The 20234-nt window shown below is 43.8% G+C and overlaps 1 protein-coding gene across 2 annotated transcripts in view; it reads right to left on the bottom strand.

The window, feature by feature from the left end:
• Nucleotides 1-463: 463 nt before the first annotated feature.
• LOC132782084 (multidrug resistance-associated protein 1-like) overlaps nt 464-20234 on the bottom strand; it is a 75683-nt gene continuing 55912 nt past the window's right edge. The window contains exons 20-31 of one of the 2 annotated variants that reach the window (XM_067461374.1): nt 20149-20233; nt 17851-17998; nt 14890-15097; nt 12898-13208; nt 11664-11863; nt 11418-11544; nt 8626-8727; nt 6745-6891; nt 6497-6655; nt 5251-5417; nt 3254-3448; nt 464-1338 (exon numbers count right to left, since the gene is read on the bottom strand). In XM_067461374.1, the coding sequence (XP_067317475.1) occupies nt 1230-1338; nt 3254-3448; nt 5251-5417; nt 6497-6655; nt 6745-6891; nt 8626-8727; nt 11418-11544; nt 11664-11863; nt 12898-13208; nt 14890-15097; nt 17851-17998; nt 20149-20233 (1958 nt within the window). In that variant the 3' untranslated portion in view covers nt 464-1229. Of the gene's footprint in view, nt 1339-3253; nt 3449-5250; nt 5418-6496; nt 6656-6744; nt 6892-8625; nt 8728-11050; nt 11062-11417; nt 11545-11663; nt 11864-12897; nt 13209-14889; nt 15098-17850; nt 17999-20148; nt 20234 lie in introns of those variants that run through there. The other variant, XM_067461375.1, reaches the window with a different exon arrangement.

Raw genomic sequence — 20234 nt, 5'->3', positions numbered from 1 at the left:
TTTCTTCTTTCATCCCTTCCTTTATTCTTTCTTTCCTCCCATCGTTCCTCCCTCCTTTCTCTCTCCCTTTAGTCCTTCTTTCCTCCCTTTATTCCTCCTTTGCTCTCTTCCTTTAGTCCTCCTTTTCCCTTGTCCTTTTCTCCCCTCTTCCTTTAGTCCTCCTTTCCTCCCATCGTTCTTCCCTCCTTTCTCTCTCCCTTTAGTCCTTCTTTTCCCTTGTCCTTTCCTTCTCTCTTCCTTTATTCCTCCTTTCCTCCCATCCTTCTTTCCTCCTTTCTCCCTTTATTCCTTCTTTGCTCCTTTCCTTTCTTCCTCTTTCCCTCCCGTTTTGTTCTCCTCCTTTTCTCTCTTCCTTCCCCTCTTCCTCATTCACTCTTTCCGCCCTTCCTCCTTTCCTCATATAATTAATAAAACCACAATTCCATCCCAAGCTCGAAGAATGAGGATGATTTCTTCAAAGGGAGAAAGAAATAATAATTTTTACTGAACGCTTGCTCTGTGAATCATTGTTTACAAAATATTTTTAAACTTTTTGAGAATCTTTCTGTACAACAAAATAAAATATAAATAAATAACTTTTATTCTAAAGAGAAGACACAAGTCCTAAAGGTTTGTTGTTTGTTTAAAAAAATGTCCCAAGTCCACCGTTCCGGCCTTACTTTCGATCCGCTGCTGACTTTCCTCCGGAGAGAAAAGGCAAAGGAGATGCAAATCCTCTCCCAAAACAGAACCAGGGAAGAATCAGGCAAACCAAAAATATATATGGGAAATGAATGGATAACCTTTTGGGGACAAGAAAAGCCTGGAGTTGCTGGCTGGCTTCTTTGGCCTCGGAGATAAAGCTAGTTAAAGGCATTTGAATGAAACAAGTATCCCAGCTGCATCTTCGGCTCAATCTGTTTTGGGCAAAGGCAAGCCTTTTCTTCTTTGGGATCAATTCCTTCTTCCTTCAAAAGGCCCGGAGATGGAAACTCTTAAGGCTTTTCCCCCAATTGTCCTTTTCGGTGCAAAATGCAGTTTGGTCTTGCAGCTTGACCAATGAGACGGAAGTGAAACTGTCCAGGCTTTGGCCGCAGGAGGAAAGAAAGCAACGCGGCACTGACCTCATGGCAAAGCAGGCCTCGAGAGGAAGGGAGGGAGGCTTCTGGGTCAGGCAGCCCTTTGGGGTCCTCCGAAAACAGATCTGTCCATCCATCCGGCCCGTGTCCCTTGCCCAGGGGAGGCAGTGGTCAGACCAGGCCGGCGTCTTTGGCCATGTTGTAGAAGGGACCCTTGGCCTGGAGGAGGGCCCCCGGGGCCCCGCACTCCACAATCTCCCCCCTCTCCAGGACGATGACCCTGGGAAGAGAAGGCAAAGGTCAGCAAGGCATTCTGGCCAGAAGGGAGGAGGCATCTGCTTCAAATGAGGACAAGGGGGAATGACGGGAATATTATTAGTAATATTACATGTACTATATAACATATACTTATTATATTATTATATTATACTATATTATTATACATACCTCAAGATGTATAATACATTACCAGTATATTATACCATTACTATTATATTATATATTATACTATGTTTTTCCTACCCGGCCTGGAGCCATTAGAAGAGGCAGGTAATCAATAAAATACCTATACAATGTATTATTTATATGTATATACAATATGGGCCCCCTGGTGGTGCAGCGGGTTAAACCACTCAGCTGCTGAACTTGCTGACTAAAAGGTTGGTAGTTCAAATCCATGGAGAGGGGTGAGCTCCCGCTGTTAGCCCCAGCTTCTACAAACCTAGCACTTTGAAAACATACAAAAATGTGAATAGAGCAATAGGTACCGCTTCAGCAGGAAGGTAACAGCGCTCCATGCAATTATGCTGGCCACATGACCTTGGAGGTGTCTACGGACAACTCCAGCTTTTTGGCTTAGAAATGGAGATGAACATCACCCCCCAGAGTCAAACAAGACAAATGTCAGGGGAAACCTTTACCTTGTTGTTGTTGATAATAATAATAATTAATAATTAATAATTAATAATAATGTCCATAAGCTAATAATAATACTAAGTACATAACCTAGTAATAATAGTAATAATATTACGGGCATAAACTAATAATAGTTATGATCATAATACTGGGTCCATAAACTATTAATATAATCTAGCTCTAGCTACTGGAAGTCCAGTACTTTCCCCTCATTTAAGACATGAAAGCAGTGAATACTACTACTACTACTACTACTAGTAATAATTCAACTCTAGCAACTGGAGGTCTAGTAATTTCCCTAAGTCCCAGGCCTTCCCCTTGGAAGATGGTTTGAGTATCTTTTAAGAGAGAACAATGGTTTATTATATTACTATTGTTATACCAGCTCCAGGTACTAGCAGTAATTTCCCCAAATTTAGGTCTATTGATGGAGGCATTGACTTTACAGGCCTTCTCCTTGGTAGACTGCTTGGAGTCTCATTTAAGAGAGGAAAGCAGTAAATATTATTTATTTATTTGTTTGTTTATTTACTGCTTTCCTCTCTTAAATGAGACTCCAAGCAGTCTACCGCGGAAAAGGCCGTAAAGTCAATGCCTCTTCATCGATAGACCTACATTTGGGGAAATTACTGCTAGTACCTGGAGTTGGTATAACAATAATAATATAATAAACTACTGTCCTCTTTTAAAAGAGACTCAAAGCCATCTTCCAAGAGGAAGGCCTGTGACTTAGGGAAATTACTAGACCTCCAGTTGCTAGAGTTGAATTATTACTATTACTATTATTATTATTATTATTATTAGTAGTAGTATTCACTGCTTTCATGTCTTAAATGAGGCCTGTAAAGCCTTCCCCTAAATTTGGGGAAAATACTGGACTTCCAGTAGCTAGAGCTAGATTATATTTTTAGTAGTTTATGGACCCAGTATTATGATAATAACTAGTATTAGTTTATGCCGCTAATATTATTACTATTATTACTAGGTTATGTACTTATTATTAGTATTATCATTAGCTTATGGACATTATTATTACGACACGAAACAATCAGGGCCAACTAAGACCTCCCAACAAAAGATTCCCCCAGGCAGGAAGCAGTCAAGCTTTGAAACTGCAAAGACATTCAATGTTAATCAAGGTGGTCAATTGCAACATTCAGACTTAACTCCCACCCCGGGCATTCTACATATATATAAACCCCATTTGCCTAGTTTCAACAGACCTCACAACCTCTGAGGATGCCTGCCATACATTCTGGTCTATATGTGATTCTTCCTACCGTGTGTAGTCCATGATGGTGTTGAGCCGGTGGGCGATGGTGAGGACGGTGCATCCCTCGAACTGCTTCCGGATGGTGGTCTGGATCAGGCAGTCCGTCTCCAGGTCCACAGCGGCTGTGGCTTCATCCAGCACCAGGATCTTGGACCTGCGCAGCAGCGCACGCGAGAGGCACACCAGCTGCCGCTGACCCACGCTGGTCAAAACAAAGGGGGAAAGACCATTATCGTACTGGTTGCAGTGAGCTGGGCTTTGCAGTGCTTTTCTATGGAAGCTGGACTAGAAAGAACAGAGGTTGGTTTCTTCACCTTGGCAGGTCTTTAAGTCAAGGTTGGAGGGGCATCTCTCAGGAATGCTTTAGTGCGGTATCCCCGCCTGATAATGGGCTGGGCTAGATGATCCTTAAGGTCCCTTCCATCCCTATAGTTCTATGTTAATGTGTTGGGTGAGGAATCAGGCAGAAGCTGAGGGTCAAAGACAGAGAGAGAGAGAGAAAACACACTTTCACTGAAAGAAAGAAGGAATGAAGGGAGAGGAGGGCAGGAAGAAAGGGACAGAAGAAAGGAGTGGTGGAGGAAGAAAGGAGAGAGGACAAAAAAAGAAAGGAAGGACAGGGAGTGAGGGAAGAAAGGAGGAAAGAAGCAGATGAGAGAATAGAAAGAAAGTAAGACAAAGGAAGGAAGGGCAGAAGAAAGGAGGGAAGAAAGGAGTGAGGGAAGAAGGAAGGAAGTAGAAGGGAGAAAAAAAGAAAGGAAAGAAAGGGAGAAAATAAAGGAGGGAGGGAGGAGAGGGCAGAAAGAAAGAAAAAAGGAGACAGAAGAAAGGAGGGAAGAAAGGAGTGATGGAAGAAGGGGGGAGAAAAATGGAAGGAAAGGGAGGGAAGAAAGGAGGGAAGGAGCAGAAGAGAGGATAGAAAGAAAGAAAGAAAGAAAGAGAGGAAGGAAGAAAGGAAGGGCAGAAGAAAGGGAAGAAAGGAGTGGGGAAGAATGAAGTAAAGGGAGAAAAAAGGAAAGAAAGAGAAGGAAGGATGGAGAGAGGGAGAAGAGGGCAGAAAGAAAGAAGAAAGGAGGGAAGAAAGGAGTGATGGAAGAAGGAAGGAAGGAAAGGGGAGAGAGAAAGAAAGAAAGAAATAAAGAAGGAGGAGAGGAGAGGTAAGAAAGAAAGAAAAAAGGAAGGGGCATAAGGAGGGAAGAAAGGAGTGATGGAAGAAGGAAGGAAGAAGAGGGGAGTGAGAGAAAGAGAAAGAAGGAGGAGAAAGGAGGGAGGGAGAAAGGAAGAAAGCAAAGAGGGAGGAAGGAGGGAAAAGGGGAAGGGAGGAGAAAGGGAGAAAGAAACAAAGAAAGAGAAGAAAGTAGGGAAGGAAGAACAAGGGAAGAAAGGAAGAGAAGGGAGGGTGGGAAAGAGAGGCCAAAAGAGTCTCTCTCTTTGTTACTGAGCAAATAAGGTGAAGGAATGAGAAATATTCAATGAGTCTGGTGTCAAGGAAAGACTAAGCCTTAAGTGGTTGACCTAACTATTGACAGATGTCTCTCTGGCTAATGGACAAACAGGCACCGAATAACATAACTACAGAAGGTCAGTGGCCTTGCTGGGCCATCCCAATTGTGTATCACCTGGCCCTGTTTTCAGGGTCTCCTCCGATTCCTACAGACAATGCCTGGCCATCACAACCAGACCTGGCAAGGGCAACAACAACCACATTGTTTATAGCTTTTAATCAGTTCTTCCTCTGTGCATGAGGCAGAGCATTGTGGACAAGCACAGTGTTTCCTAAATGTTAGTACTCAAGCTAAGGTGACGCCGAGATATTTAGGCTGGGAGCAGTGTTCAGCCTCTTGGCCTTCCCAGGTAACTTTCCAATTTCCTGTTGGCTTCATGGTTACGTAAATGGAAAACACACACTTGTGTCTTGGCAGAGTTCAGGTGGCTATCTTTGCAATAGCTTCGTAAATAAACAAAATAAACCTGGCAAGGTGTGTCCTTTGACGCGAGGCTCACCTGAGGTTCTCTCCTCCTTCGGCACATTCATGATGCAGTTTGTCTGGCAGCGTGGAGACAAAGGCCTTGAGGTGGGACAACTCCAGCGAGCGCCAGACCTCCTCGTCCGAATACTGCTCAAAGGGGTCCAGGTTCATGCGCAGGGAGCCCGAGAACAGGACAGGGTCCTGGGGGAGACACGAGGAGGGTCCCCATCACGCCCAATGGCCAGAGATAGATATGTAGGCAGCTCCAAGTTATGAACAAGAGAGGTTCTGGAGGTCTGTTCTTAAGCTGAATTTGCATGTAAGTCAGGGACATTTCCTAAGTGCAACTCCAGTTATATACCCTTCCCTATGCTATCTGACATGAATACACACACACTATATTTTTGGGTGTGTGTGTGTGTCGAAGGCTTTCATGGCTGGAATCACTAGGTTGCTGTGAGTTTTCCAGGCTGTATGATTATGTTCCAGAAGCATTCTCTCCTGATGTTTCATCCACATCTATGGCAGGCATCCTCATAGGTTGTGACGTCTGTTGGAAACTAGGCAAGTGGGGTTTATATATCTGTGGAATATTCAAGGTGGGAGAATGAACTCTTGTCTATTTGAGGCAAGTCTGAATGTTCAAATTGGCCACCTTGATTAGCATTTAATAGCCTTGCAGCTTCAAAGCTTTCTGTCTATGTCCCTGTTCGGAATATTTTGCCTCCCTTTCTGTCCTTGTGAAATTTGGATTTTGGGAAATTTGGCTTGTGGTGGAAACAAGGATTGGGGATAAAGCTTCAGTGGAGACCCCTTTCTCCCCTGATAACAACTCTTCCAGGATAACAACTGCTTCCCTGGAGACTAGGACGCAGAACAATGGCTTCAAACTACAAGAGAAGAGATTCCATCTGAACACGAGGAAGAACTTCCTGACTGTGAGAGCCGTTCAGCAGTGGAACTCTCTGCCCCGGAGTGTGGTGGAGGCTCCTTCTTTGGAAGCTTTTAAACAGAGGCTGGATGGCCATCTGTCGGGGGTGATTTGAATGCAATATTCCTGCTTCTTGGCAGGGGGTTGGACTGGATGGCCCATGAGGTCTCTTCCAATTCTTTGATTCTATGATTCTATGAGTGGATTTCCCTTCCGAGGGGTAGATTCCCCCCACTTCCTGTTGTCTCAGCCCTGTATTTAACTCTGAGTCATTTGTAAGTTAGATGTCTGTAGCTCTAGGCCGGTGTGTAGAGAGATGGCTGCCCTTTGTTGGGTCTCCGCTCCTCACCTGTGGGATGATGGTCACCTTGAAGCGAAGGTCGTGGAGCCCAATGCTTGCAATGTCGACCCCGTCGATGAGGATCTGCCCTTCGGCCGCTTCGTTGATCCGGAAGAGGCCCAGCGTCAGGGAGGACTTCCCGGCCCCGGTCCGACCCACGATGCCCACCTTCGGGGAGAAGAGGGTCAAAGGGAGGTCAAGGGGAGGTCAAAGGGAGGCCAAGCCCTGTCGCTTCCCCTTCCTAAAGAAAAGCTCACCTTCTCTCCTCCGTTGATAGTGATGGTGATGTTTCTCAGGACCAGATCCATGTCGTCTCTGTAGCGCAGGCTGTAGCCCCGGAACTCCACCCGACCCTCGAGGGGCCAACCCTCCGGAATAGAAGCCCCTGGCAAGCGCCACTCCGCCTGGGAAAGAGGAAGGAAAAAGGAAGGAGGGAGGAAAGGAAGGGAAGAAAGTAGGAAGGAAAAGGAGGGAGGGAGAAGGAAAAGAGTAAAGGAAAAGGAGGAGGAAAGGAAGAGGAATGAAGGAAAGAAGGAGGGAAGGAAGGGGAAGAAAGGAGGAAGGAAAAGGAGGGCGGGAGAAGGAAAAGGGTGAAGAAAAAGGAGGAGGAAAGGAAGAGGAAGGGAGGAAAGAAGAAAGCAAAGGAAGAAAGAAAAGGAGGATGGAGGAAGGAGAGAGGAATCTATATGAATAAAACTGTAATGTTCGTTTGTGGGATTAACATAACTCAAAAACCACTGGACAAATTGACACCAAATTTGGACACAAGACACCTCTCAGGCCAATGAATGACCATCACTCATAAACACACTGAAAAACACAACAGAAGGGACTTAAAAAGCCAAAAAAAACCAAAAATGGCATTACAACATATGTACAAACCCACATATATATATGCAACCACACATATACACAAATATGTACACACACATATAGGTAAAGGTAAAGGTAGTCCCCTGACATTAAGTCCAGTCATGTCTGACTCTGGGATGTGGTGCTCATCTCCATTTCTAAGCCGAAGAGCCAGCGTTGTCCGTAGACACCTCCAAGGTCATGTGGCTGGCATGACTGCATGGAGTGCTGTTACTTTCCCGCCGGAGCGGTACCTATTGATCTACTCACATTTGCATGTTTTCGAACTGCTAGGTTGGCAGAAGCTAGGGCTGACAGCGGAAGCTCACTCCGCTCCCGGAATTGAACCTGCGACTTTTCGATCAACAAGCTCAGCAGCTCAGTGCTTTAACCCACTGCGCCACCGGGGGCTCCACACACACATATATGTGCGTACACACACATATACGCACACAAAATATATATTACACAGACTGGGTCACAGCAATGCATGGCAGGGGACGGCTAGTATATGTATAAGATGCTATGAGTTTCCTTATGGAGAGAAAAAGCAGGGTTTACATAAACATAAACATACTACTACTACTCATAATTTTTATATATTCATATATATTCTATAGATAGCATATATGTGTGTGTATATACTCATATAAATATACAGTGGCACAGCGGGTTAAACCGTTGAGCTGCTGAACTTGCTGACCGAAATGTTGGTGGTTCAAATCCAGGGAGCAGGGTGAGCTCCCGCTGGTAGACCCAGCTTCTGCCAATTTAGCAGTTCGAAAACATGCAAAGCATAAAGATACTACTACTAATTTTATATATTCATATATATTCTATATATAGCATATATGTGTGTATACATATACAGTGGCACAGCGGGTTAAACCATTGAGCTGCTGAACTTGCTGACCGAAAGGTTGATGGTTCAAATCCAGGGAGCGGGGTGAGCTCCCGCTGGTAGACTCAGCTTCTGCCAATTTAGCAGTTCAAAAACATGCAAATGCAAGTAGATCAATAGATAACCCTTCAACATAATTTTTTTTTTTTTGCCTTTTCTTATGGGGAGGACAGAAAAAATTAGAAAATATATAAACAAAATACTGTAGTGTCCAGGTTTAGCCACACGGGGGTGCTATGGCTTAAGAAAAGCCAAAAAGGAGGAAAGAAATGCTACTGTCTTCTTTGTCCCAATGGAAGTGTCCTGAGTTTGCAAGACCCACAGCGGCCTCCAAGATGTTGCCACACTGCGTCTCCCATGATCCCCGTTCCTGAGTATAACGTACCTCCTGCTCCTTCTCGGAGTACTCCTTGACCCGCTCCACGGCCACGATGTTGGTCTCCATCTCCGCGGACATGCGCACCAGCCAGTTCAAGTAGGTGGTGATCTGCCAAAGGAGAGAAGAGGTTTGCAAAGGATGCTTTTGGGGTTTATAGTTCTGTTTTGTCTGGGAGATAGAGAGAGGGATCGCCAGAGAGATCTCACGATTGGAGGGAGTTTTACAAGCCATCTAATCCAATGGCCTTCAATGTAATAATAATAATAATAATAATAATAAAAAATAAATAAATCAGAGGTAGGATGCTTGAGGATGCTTGCCATAGATGCAGGCGAAACGTCAGGAGAAATGCCTCTAGAACATGGCCCTATAGCCCGAAAAAACCCACAAAAACCTAATAATAATAATAATAATAATAATAATCTTTATTTATACCCCGCCACCATCTCCCCGGTGAGGACTCGGAGCTGCTTACATGGGGCCAAGCCCGGACAACATATTGCAGCAAAATAAAACCAATACATAAACATCAAACAATATCAACAAAATTACATAGAGAAAGAAAAAAAATGTAGGAAGACATAACTAAATCACTCCTGAAATACACCCATTGCTCCTTGTCAGTTTACACACACACACACAGATACATACATCTGGGAACCAGATTTTACCTGAAAACAATACTGCTTTTCCCTCCTAACTGTTAATACACTGATGCCTGAAATAAAGTGACTGCAAGCTGCTCTTGCTCAAAAAGGTTTTCCTCAAGCAGCCCGACCCCAAAATGTATTATTATTATTATTATTATTATTATTATTATTATTATTATTATTATTCCACCTGCCCTCTGCCTGCAGAAAGGGGGTGACTCAATAACAACATTAACACCAACAACAACAGCAGCCCACTGTTGAAAGTTTGTTTGTTTTGTTTTTGTTAAAAGCTTCTAAGTAAGTAAGTAATCAATGTTGATAATGTATTGTCGAAGGCTTTCATGGCTGGAATCACTAGGTTCTTGTGGGTTTTTTCGGGCTATAGGGCCATGTTCTAGAGGTATTTCTCCTGACATTAGCAGTATTAAATAACTCTAAAATTACAACAGCAAAACAGCAGAGAGGAAACAAACAGGCACATCTTAACACCTCTCAACAAAAGATTTTCCCAGGCTCAGCCAGGCCTTCAAATGCTAATGAAGGTGGTCAGTTGAAACATTCACATCTAGCTCCAGCAGAGAAGAGCTCTTTGCCCCACCCCAGCCATTCCACAGATATATAAACCCATTGTCCTATTTCCAACAGACTTCACTACCTCTGAGGATGCTTGCCATAGATGCAGGCGAAACGTCAGGAGAAATGCCTCTAGAACATGGCCCTATAGCCCGAAAAAACCCACAAGAACCTAATGTTGATAATAATATCAATAATAACATCCCACTACTGACAGCTACCTGCAGGGTGTAGTAAACTCTATAGTAATATTGATATTGATAACAATAATAATAATAATAATAATAATAATAGCGCCTTGTTGAGCACTACCTGCAAGTTGTAGGAGACTCAATACTACTACTACTAATAGCTCATTGTTGACAGCTACCTGCAAGGAGCAGGACATTCAATAATAATAATAATAACAATTATTAAAGAAGGCCTGGTTCTTGCAGCCCAGGAGCAAGCCATCAGAACCAATGCCAGGATCAAAAAATCAGCTGATGACCCAAAATTCAGACTGTGTAAGGAAGCTGATGAAATCATGGACCATATCCTCAGCTAGAAAACTGCACAGACGGACTACAAACAGAGGCACAACTCTTTGGCCCAAATGATTCACTGGAACTTATGTCACAAGTACCACCTGCCAGTAGTAAAGAACTGGTGGGATCATAAACCTGCAAAGGTCGTGGAAAATGAACATGCAAAAATACTGTGGGACTTTCGAATCCAGACTGTCAAAGTTTTCGAACACAATACACCAAACATCATGATTGTGGAAAAGAAAAAAGCCTGGATTATTGATGTCGCCATTCCAAGTAACAGTTGCATTGAGGAAAAACAACAGGAAAAACTCAGCCGCTATCAAGACCTCAAAATCCAACTGCAAAGGCTCTGGCATAAACCAGTCCAGGTGGTCCCAGTGGTCATGGGCGCACTGGGTGCCATGCCAAAAGATCTCAGCCGGCATTTGGAAACAATAAACATCAACAAAATCACGATCTGTCAAATGCAAAAGGCCACCTTACTTGGATCTGTGCACATCATTCAAAAATACATCATACAGTCCTAGACACTTGGGAAGTGTTCGACTTGTGATTTTGTGATACAAAATCCAGCATATAGATCTCATTTGCTGTGAGATACTGTGCTTTTGTGTCAGTAAAATAATAATAATAATAATACAACTGCAGCAACAACAGCTCATTGTTGACTGCTACCTGCAGGGAGTAGGAGACTCAAAAATAAAAATACTATTTATTTATTTTCTTTATTTATACCCTGCCTTTCTCACTCGCAGGGGACTCAAGGCGGCTTACAACACTGTGAACTGCCATGAGTCCCCTTTGGGGTTGAGAAGGGGATATACAAATAAATAATAAATTACAAATTCCAGCAAAAATTCAATGCCGCATCATAGACATAACAATAAAATCAATATAACAATAAACATACCCTATAAAACTATAAAATACTACCACGAATATCCCCCGTTGACTGCTACCTACACGGAGTAGGAAATAATAATAATAATAATATCTCTAATTATAATAATAATAGTAATAATAGCCCCCTGTTGAGCGCTACCTGCAGGGAGTAGGAGATGGAGAGGCCAACTAGGCCAGGGCTGAGGACATTGCGAGCAATGACGGCAAAGAGGGCGGCGAAGAGGACAATGCAGTTGCCCACCGACTCCAGCCGCACGGCCAGCCACCTGCAGAGAAAGAGACAGAGAAAAGAAGATGGCAGCACAGCCAGGCCTTCAAGGCAGAATCAACTGGATCCAGAACCCCGCCTATGGCTGCCCGAAGCCCCCCACTCCCCAAATCTCACCTGTTGGCCACGATGCTGGGGTAGTAGGCCTTCTGGTTCTGGTCCACCTTGAGGTCACTCTGCTGGACGAAGCGCTGCTGCTCGGCAAAGGCCCGGATGACACTGACCCCCAGCAGGGTCTCGTTGAAGTGTGAATAGACCGGGGAGCGGCTGACCGACTCCAGGCGCTTCAGCTGCCGAGAGGTCGCCACATAGAAGCGCTGGAACAACATTCGAAAAACTGTCTGTTCCTGGTTTGAAAGTGTTGTTTCCTGTTGAATTGTGCGGCCCTTATTTTGAAAGTAGTAGTTCTACTCCAGAAACTTTGGTAGCACAAACTATGTTGAATTAGTTGAGACATATTAATTGAAAAATGATAGCAAGATGTGCAGTTGAAGGCTTTCATGGCCGGAATCGCTGGGTTGCTGTAAGTTTTTTGGGCTGTATGGCCATGTTCCAGAAGCATTCTCTCCTGACGTTTCGCCTGCATCTATGGCAGGCATCCTTGGAGGTTGTGACGTCCCACAACCTCTGAGGATGCCTGCTATAGATGAAGGTGAAACGTGAGGAGAGAATGCTTCTGGAACATGGCCATACAGCCCAAAAAACTTACAGCAACCTATAGCAAGATGTGCTGTAGGATGTCCCTCCAGCAAGAACAATTTTTTTTTTACAGTTTAATGAAAATTTCCCATGTTTTTATGATAGAACCAATTAGGAAAGAATGGTAATTACAACCCAGGAACAAAAGCATGTTCCATACTTTTATTTATTTATTTATTTACAGCTTTTATATTCCGCCCTTCTCACCCTGCAGGGGACTCAGGGCGGATTACAGTGTACACATATATGGCAAACATTCAATGCCAATTTTGACATACAACATATACAGACATAGACAGAGGCTATTTAACTTTTTCTGGCCGCCAGGGGAGTGGTCGCTTTCATCGTCCATCTACGACACTGATGAAGTACTTCCGCATTCCCCGCATGCTTTTTGCTGGAGTGCTTGCTGGAGTCTTTTTTTTTAATGGCCTCATAAATTAGTTAATTTAGCCTCCCCATACTTTAAGGTGGTACCTAATTTTCCTACTTGACAGATGCAACTGTCTTTCGGGTTGCAAAGGTTGACAACAGGCTACACAATTGGTTGGAAACCCACTCCAACCCGGGCTGGCTTCGAACTCATGACCTTTTGGTCAGAGTGATCTTAATGCAGCTGACAATCCCTGACTGGCGGGGCCCTCCTTCCTACCTGTACGAAGAAGTAGACCAGGGCCAAGGGGGGAATGGCGACGGCGGCCAGCGGGGTGGCCAGCAGGATGACGACGCAGGCACCGGCCACATTAAAGAGGGAGCCCATGAACATCTTGATGACTTGCGGGATCATGGAGTCGATGGTGTCGATCTCTTTGGAGAAGCGGTTGACCAAGTTCCCGCTGGGCGTGCGCTCGAAGAAGCCCATGGGGCAGCGTAGGACGCTATGCAAGAGGCCCAGGTGCAAGCGCCGCGAGGCCAGGAGACCTCCCACCGAGACCGCCATCGAGTAGCCAAACACAGCCACCCCTGACAGCCAGGGAGAGAGAGAAAGAGAGAAAGGGAGTCCTTTGTAAGTTGGGGACGGCCAGTGTCTAAAGTGTTAGTAGGCCTCACTATGAGTAGGCCTCAGAGTGAAAAAGGCCTCAGTCTGAGATAGCCCTCAGTGTGAGAAGGCCTCAGTGGGAGAAAGGCCTCAGTGTGATGTAGGTCTCAGTGTTAGTAGGCCTCAGTATTTATTTATTTACAACATTTATATGCCGCCCTTCTCACCCTGAAGGGGACTCAGAGCGGCTTACAAGTAACAAGTAAATACAATATATTATATTGTAAAGGTAGTAAAGGTAGTCCCCTGACATTAAGTCCAGTCATGTCTGACTCTGGGATGTGGTGCTCATCTCCATTTCTAAGCCGAAGAGCCAGCATTGTCCGTAGACACCTCCAAGGTCATGTGGCCGGCATGACTGCATGGAGCGCCGTTACCTTCCCGCCGGAGCGGTACCTATTGATCTACTCACATTTGCATGTTTTCGAACTGCTAGGTTGGCAGAAGCTAGGGCTCACAGCGGAAGCTCACGCCGCTCCCCGGAATCGAACCTGCGACCTTTCGATCAACAAGCTCAGCAGCTCAGTGCTTTAACCCATTGCGCAGGCCTCAGTTTGTGAAGGCCGAATGAAAGGAAGCCCCAAGTTGAAGGCCTCGTGTGTAAAGCTCAAGTGTGAAGCTCCAGTGTGAAGGCTTGCTGTGTGTAAAGCCACTGTGTGAAGCACCTGCATAAGTTCGGTCTGAGAAGAGGCTCTGTGAGAGCGAAGCTCTTTATCTGCATGAAAAAGAAGCCCAGTGTGGAAGCAAAAAAGGAAGTATAAAGAACTTCATTTGTGTTATGGAAGCCTTGTTCTTGTAAATAGTGAAACCACATTGGTTTACTACAAAGAAAAGCCTACTATGGAAGAGATAATAATAATAATAATAATAATAATAATAATAATAATAATAATACTTTATTTATATACCGCTCTATCTCCCTGAGAGGGACTCAGAGTGGTTACCAAGTAACATCACCAAAACAAACAGAGTAGACAGCATGACATAAATTAACAAAAACAACATCAACATAAAATTATCACAGTAACACATATATATTAAATATATATGTGTTATTGTAATAACATTGGTCTTTGTGTTTTTGTTGGTTAACAAGCCCACTCGCCCAACAAGGGTTACCAGTATCTGATTACCAGTATTGAAAGCTACATCAACAGTGTGCAGTTTGACACTGCTTTAACCGCACTTTCTCTGTGCAAGGGGATCCTGGGACTTGTAGTTTGACAAAAGCTTGAGCTTGCTGCATTGTGGGCTAGGCTTCAATGGAGCCGTGGGTTCAAATGACAGGAAAGGAAATGCCACCAGAACATTGGGAAGAGTTTCTTAGGGCTGTTCAACAGTGGAACTCTCTGAGTGTGGTGGAAGACCCTTCTTTGGAGGCCGGGTGATCATCTCTCGGGGGTGCTTTGATTGTGCTTTTCCTGCATGGAAGAAGGGTTGGACTGGATGGCCTTGGGGGTCCCTCCCAATTCTGGGATTCTATGATTCCCTGCAACCCCCAGGATCCGACCACATTGAGCCATGCAGTAGTTCAAACTGCATCAACTGTGCTGTGCGGACGCCAAGCAGAGGAGATGATGGAGGGAGACATAGAGACCAACCGACCTTGGGAGAATCCCAGAGCCCCATAGACGGCCAGGCGGAGGTCGGTGTTCTGCTGGGTCCCGTTGACAACAGGGTCGTCGGTCCACAAACTGAGCCAGTAGTTGGAGGCCAGGGAGGCCACATGGTTGCACAGGAAGAGCATGAGGCTCAGGAAGGCCAGCCACAGACCAGTGGCCTTCATGTACTCCCAGTAGACCTTTGGCTTCACCTGCGGGAGGGAAGGAGGAAGGACAAGAGTCAGCCCAACCCCATTGTGCCGTAAAGGAAGACACAATCTAATCCCTCCCAACAGATGGTCATCCAACCCCTGCTTAATAATAATAATAATAATAATAATAATAATAATAATATAGAATGATAGATCCTAAAGTTGGCAGGGAACCCAAGAGACACTTATCCCAACACCACTGGGCCATAAAGAAAGACTCTATCCGATCTCTCCTGACAGATGACCTTCTAGCTTCTGCTTATTATTATTAATAATAATAGTAATAGTAGTAGTAGTAATAACAACAACAACAACAACAACAGGGGCCAGTGGAACCTCAATGTGTCATAAAGGAGGACACAATCTGCTCCCTCCCAACAGATGGCCACCCAACCCCTGGTTAATAATAATACTAATATTAATAATATAGAATGATAGGATTCTAGAGTTGGAAGGGAACCCAAGGGACACTCGTCCCAACACCATTGTGCCATAAAGAAAGACCCCCATCCAATCTCTCCTAACAGATGGCCATATAGCTTCTGCTTATTATTATTATTAATAATAGTAATAATAATAACAATAGGGGCCAAGGGTCATCCAGTGCAACCTCAATGTGCCATAAAGGAGGACACAATCCGATTCCTCCCAACAGATGACCACCCCAACCCCTGATTAATAATAATATAAAAGGTAAAGGTTGTCCCCTGACATTAAGTCCAGTCATGTCTGACTCTGGGGTGGTGTACTCATCTCCATTTCTAAGCCGAAGAGCCGGTGTTGTCCATAGACACCTCCAAGGTCATGTGGCTGGCACAACTGCATGGGGTGCCGTTATAATAATAATATAATATAATAATGTAATAATAATATAGAACCATCAAATTCTAGAGTTGGAAGAGATCTCAAGGACCATCCAGTCCCAACCCCCTTCAGCCATAAAGGAAGACACAATCTGATCCCTCATAACAGATAGCCATCTGGTTTCTGCTTATTATTATTATTAATAATAATAATAATAAAATAGGGACCAAGGGTGCAATCTCATTGTGCCATAAAAGAAGACACAATCTGATCCCTCCCAACAGATGGCCACCCAGCCTCTGCTTAAAACAATAATAATAATAGTAATAACAACAATAACAATCCCAATATAGAACCATAGAATCGTAGCCTTCACTGTGCCACCAGAGCGGAGGGAGGGAGGGTTTGCAGGACCTGGAAGCCACAGAGAAAGAGGGCTATGTTTCGGGAGCAAAAGGAAGGCCTGCTTGATTCCTCTGCTGCGTCTCCGCAGGGAAAGGCAAACGCCTGCTGCTGCCCTTTTGCACTAAAAAGGGGATTAAAAGAGCCTTGCGTTTCGGAGCGGAAACTTGGTCCGGGGCCAGCAGACTCTGCTCCAGACTTTCCAGGAGTTGCAAAGGAAGGCAAGCCGCTTGCCGTTGACACAAACACAGTGGGGAGTGGAGACCACGCTCTTTAATAGTTTCCCAGCATGGGCCTTGGGTTGGATTACACTATGAAACAAAATGTGAATTTTGGTTGAAAAGTGCTATTTCCTGTTTCACTGTGCGGTCCTTACTTTGAAAGTAGTTGTTTCATAAGGTTTTAAATTCTCTGTGTTATTGTTTATATGTAAGTTATATTAATTGTACTGTTTTATTTGCTTGCTGTTTTGTTTTTACTGATGTGCTGTTGGGCTTGGCCTCATGTCCCCTTGGGGAGATGGTGGTGGGGTAGAAATAAAGTTATTATTATTATTATTATTATTATTATTATTGTTCTACTCCAGAAACTTCATTGTTTTTGTGGCTGCCACTGCTGAATTGGTAGAGACTCTACGAGATAGTCATTGAAAACCTATCACAATTTTTTTTTTTGCATTTTAATAAACTTTCCCCATGTTTTTAGGATAGAACCAATGAGGAAATGATATTTAAAACCCAGGAACAAATACTGTCTAACATAGGTTATGGCATCTTTTTTTTTTAAAAAAAAACCCCAAACACAAGGGTCAAGTGCGATCTCTTAAAAGGACAGCGACGTTATTTTTAATGCCTGCCCTTCTTGCCGCTGGGAATCATTTCTCCAAGAGGCCAAAGCCACCTCCCTGGAGGCCAAGCTCTTCAAACTGTCACAACAAACATGGAAGACAGAAGCTGGACCCTTTCCTCGGCTTCATAAGGAAGGATGCAAACCAGTGATTTTCCTGAAGTAAGGGTGAATCTACACTGCAGAATGAATCCAGTTGGACACCACTTTAACTCAATGCCTCTGAAGTCTGGGTCTTTGGCCTCCTTTGCTAAAAGAGTGGCAAACTATTACGTGCACCCTTGGCCCCTATTATTTTATTATTATTATTATTATTATTATTATTAATGATAATAATTACTCTGTAGCATGGAACCATGGCACCTAAAGTGGTGTCAAATCGCATTCGCATCCAAGTGCAATCTCCTCCTCGCAGTGATTTCTTATCCACGAATTAATGACTTTTGGGGTGCCTTCCTATTCAATCTTGGCAGAGATTCTCCTTCTCTGGAGGTCTTTAAGCAGACGTCAGATGACCATTTGTTGGGAGGGATTGGATGGTGCCTTCCTTCCTGGCAGAAAGGAGTTGGACAGGATGGCCTTTGGGTGCCCCTTCCAACTCTAGGAGTCTATGTTTCCACATATTTCCAGTAGTATAAGGAAACTATCTCAGAAACTAAACAATTCCCTTTGTTTGGGATAGATCCTGGTTCAAACCTCACCTTCCCAGTTTTGGCCGTATCGGCTTCCGTGAGCTTCCAGGCGCTCTTTTCTGTTGCTGCCGCAGGGGCTTTCTGCAGTTCGGTCGTGCTGTTTTGCGGAAGGGACTTCCCTGCTTCGCTGCTGAATGTGGAGGAGTTGCTGAGCTGTCTTTGGTTTTTTAAAAAAGGAATAAAATAAAAACACACATGAATACTTCTCTTTTTGAACCTTAGGGAAGCTCTACTTGAGTCTCCTTTGTCTCCTGTGCTATTCTAATAATATAATATAATATAATATAATATATAATATATTGTATATACATATAATATTTATAATATTACAATGTAATGCAATATAATAAAACTACTAATAATAATATGATATTATAATTGCATATTTATATTACATGTAATATTACTAATAATATTACAATATAATTGATATAGTACAATATAGCAATATTTAAAACTGATATTGTACTATGTTAATAATATATTGTTTGTATATATACTTTGTAAGCCGCTCTGAGTCCCCTTCGGGGTGAGAAGGGTGGCATATAAATGTCGCAAATAAATAAATAAATAAATAAATAGATGACTGGGAAGCCCTTCATAAAATAAATACCAGAAGGGACCGAGAATTTCATCTATTCTGATGATCGTGCCATCACCGCTCAAGCAGAGAGATTTGAAAAGGTTGAACAGAGGCTCTCCGAAGCTTTCGGTGCTCTTACTGATAATTACAGGGAAAACTAGCTGATTCCTAATTCATCTAAAATGCAAGCATGTGCTTTTCATCTTCAGAACAGACAAGCATCTTGAGCTCTGGGGATTATTTGGGAAGGAATCCCACTGGAGCATTACAGCACACCCAAATACCTGGGAGTCACTCTGGACTGTGCTCTGACTTACAAGATAGTACAATATCAGTATTAAGTATTACTATATTGTACTATACCATTATATTGTAATATTACTTTGTTATAGATGACTGGGAAGCCCTTCATAAAATAAATACCAGAAGGGACAGACAATTTCATCTATGCTGACGATCGTGCCATCACCGCTTAAGCAGGGAGATTTGAAATGGTTGAACAGAAGCTCTAAGCGCTCTTACTACCTATTACAGGGAAAACTAGCTAATTCCTAATCCATCTAAAACACAGACATGTGCTTTTCACTTTCAGAACAGACAAGCATCTTGAGCTCTGAGAATGACCTGGGAAGGAATCCCACTGGAGCATTGCAGCACACAAAAATACTTGTGAGTCACTCTGGACTGTGTTCTGATCTTCAAGAAGCACTGCTTGATTATCAAGCAAAAAGTGGGTGCTAGAAATAATATCATATGAAAGCGGACTGGCACAACCTGGGGATCACAACCAGACACAGTGATGACATCTGCCCTTGCGCTTTGCTACTCTGCTGCTGAATATGCATGCCCAGTGTGGAGCACATCTCATCATGCTAAAACAGTGGATGTGGTTCTTAATGAGACATCCTGCATCATCACAGGATGTTTACACCCAACACCGCTGGAGACATTATACTGTTTAGATGGTATTGCACCACCTGGCATCTGTCGAAAAGTAGCAACCAGCAATGAAAGGACTAAGGCATTGACATCTCTGGCCCATCCTCTGTTCGGATATCAGCCAGCATGCCAACGTCTTAAATCAAGAAACAGCTTCCTAAGATCTACAGAGATACTCTCAGCAAGCAAGAGTCCAAAAGTGGCAGGCTAAAACCCAATCAGTGGCTGAGACCGGATGAGAAACTCCCTCCTGGGCACACAAAAGACTGGGTGACTTGGAAGGCGCTGAACAGACTGCGCTCTGGCATCACGAGATGAAGAGCAACCTTAAGAAATGGGCCACAAAGTGGAGTCCACAACATGCGATTGTGGAAAAGAGCAAACCACAGACCACCTACTACAATGCAACCTGAGCCCTGCTACACGCACAATGGAGGACCTTTTGTATAGTAACACCAGAGGCACTCCAAGTTGCCAGATACTGGTCAAAGGACATTTAATCAACTACCAAGCTTGCAAACTTTGTGTTTTGTTTGTTTGTTGGTTTGTTGGTTAAAAATGCAATACAACTGTTTGGCTTGCTCCTGACATGATAAATAAATAAATAGCAAACTGCAATGGCCAAATGACAAAGAGGCGACTTTTGCATCACATTTGACAGCAAATACTTTTTTTGGTTTCAGGGTTTTGAACATTGAAATGCAGCTTAGATGCAATAGTGCATGAGACTGGACTCCATATGGCTGGTTTCTTTCTCTCCCAAAGCAAAAGAAGGAAAGGCCTACCTGAGCAGGGGATTCCCAGGTCCGTCATTGGCAATGATTCCATTTTCAAGGTGCTTTTCCTCCTTGGCGGCTGGACTATTTGCACC

Source organism: Anolis sagrei, chromosome Y (genome assembly GCF_037176765.1).
Source record: "Anolis sagrei isolate rAnoSag1 chromosome Y, rAnoSag1.mat, whole genome shotgun sequence".
NCBI lineage: Eukaryota > Metazoa > Chordata > Lepidosauria > Squamata > Dactyloidae > Anolis > Anolis sagrei.
This window is presented reverse-complemented; position numbering and strand designations above follow the sequence as displayed.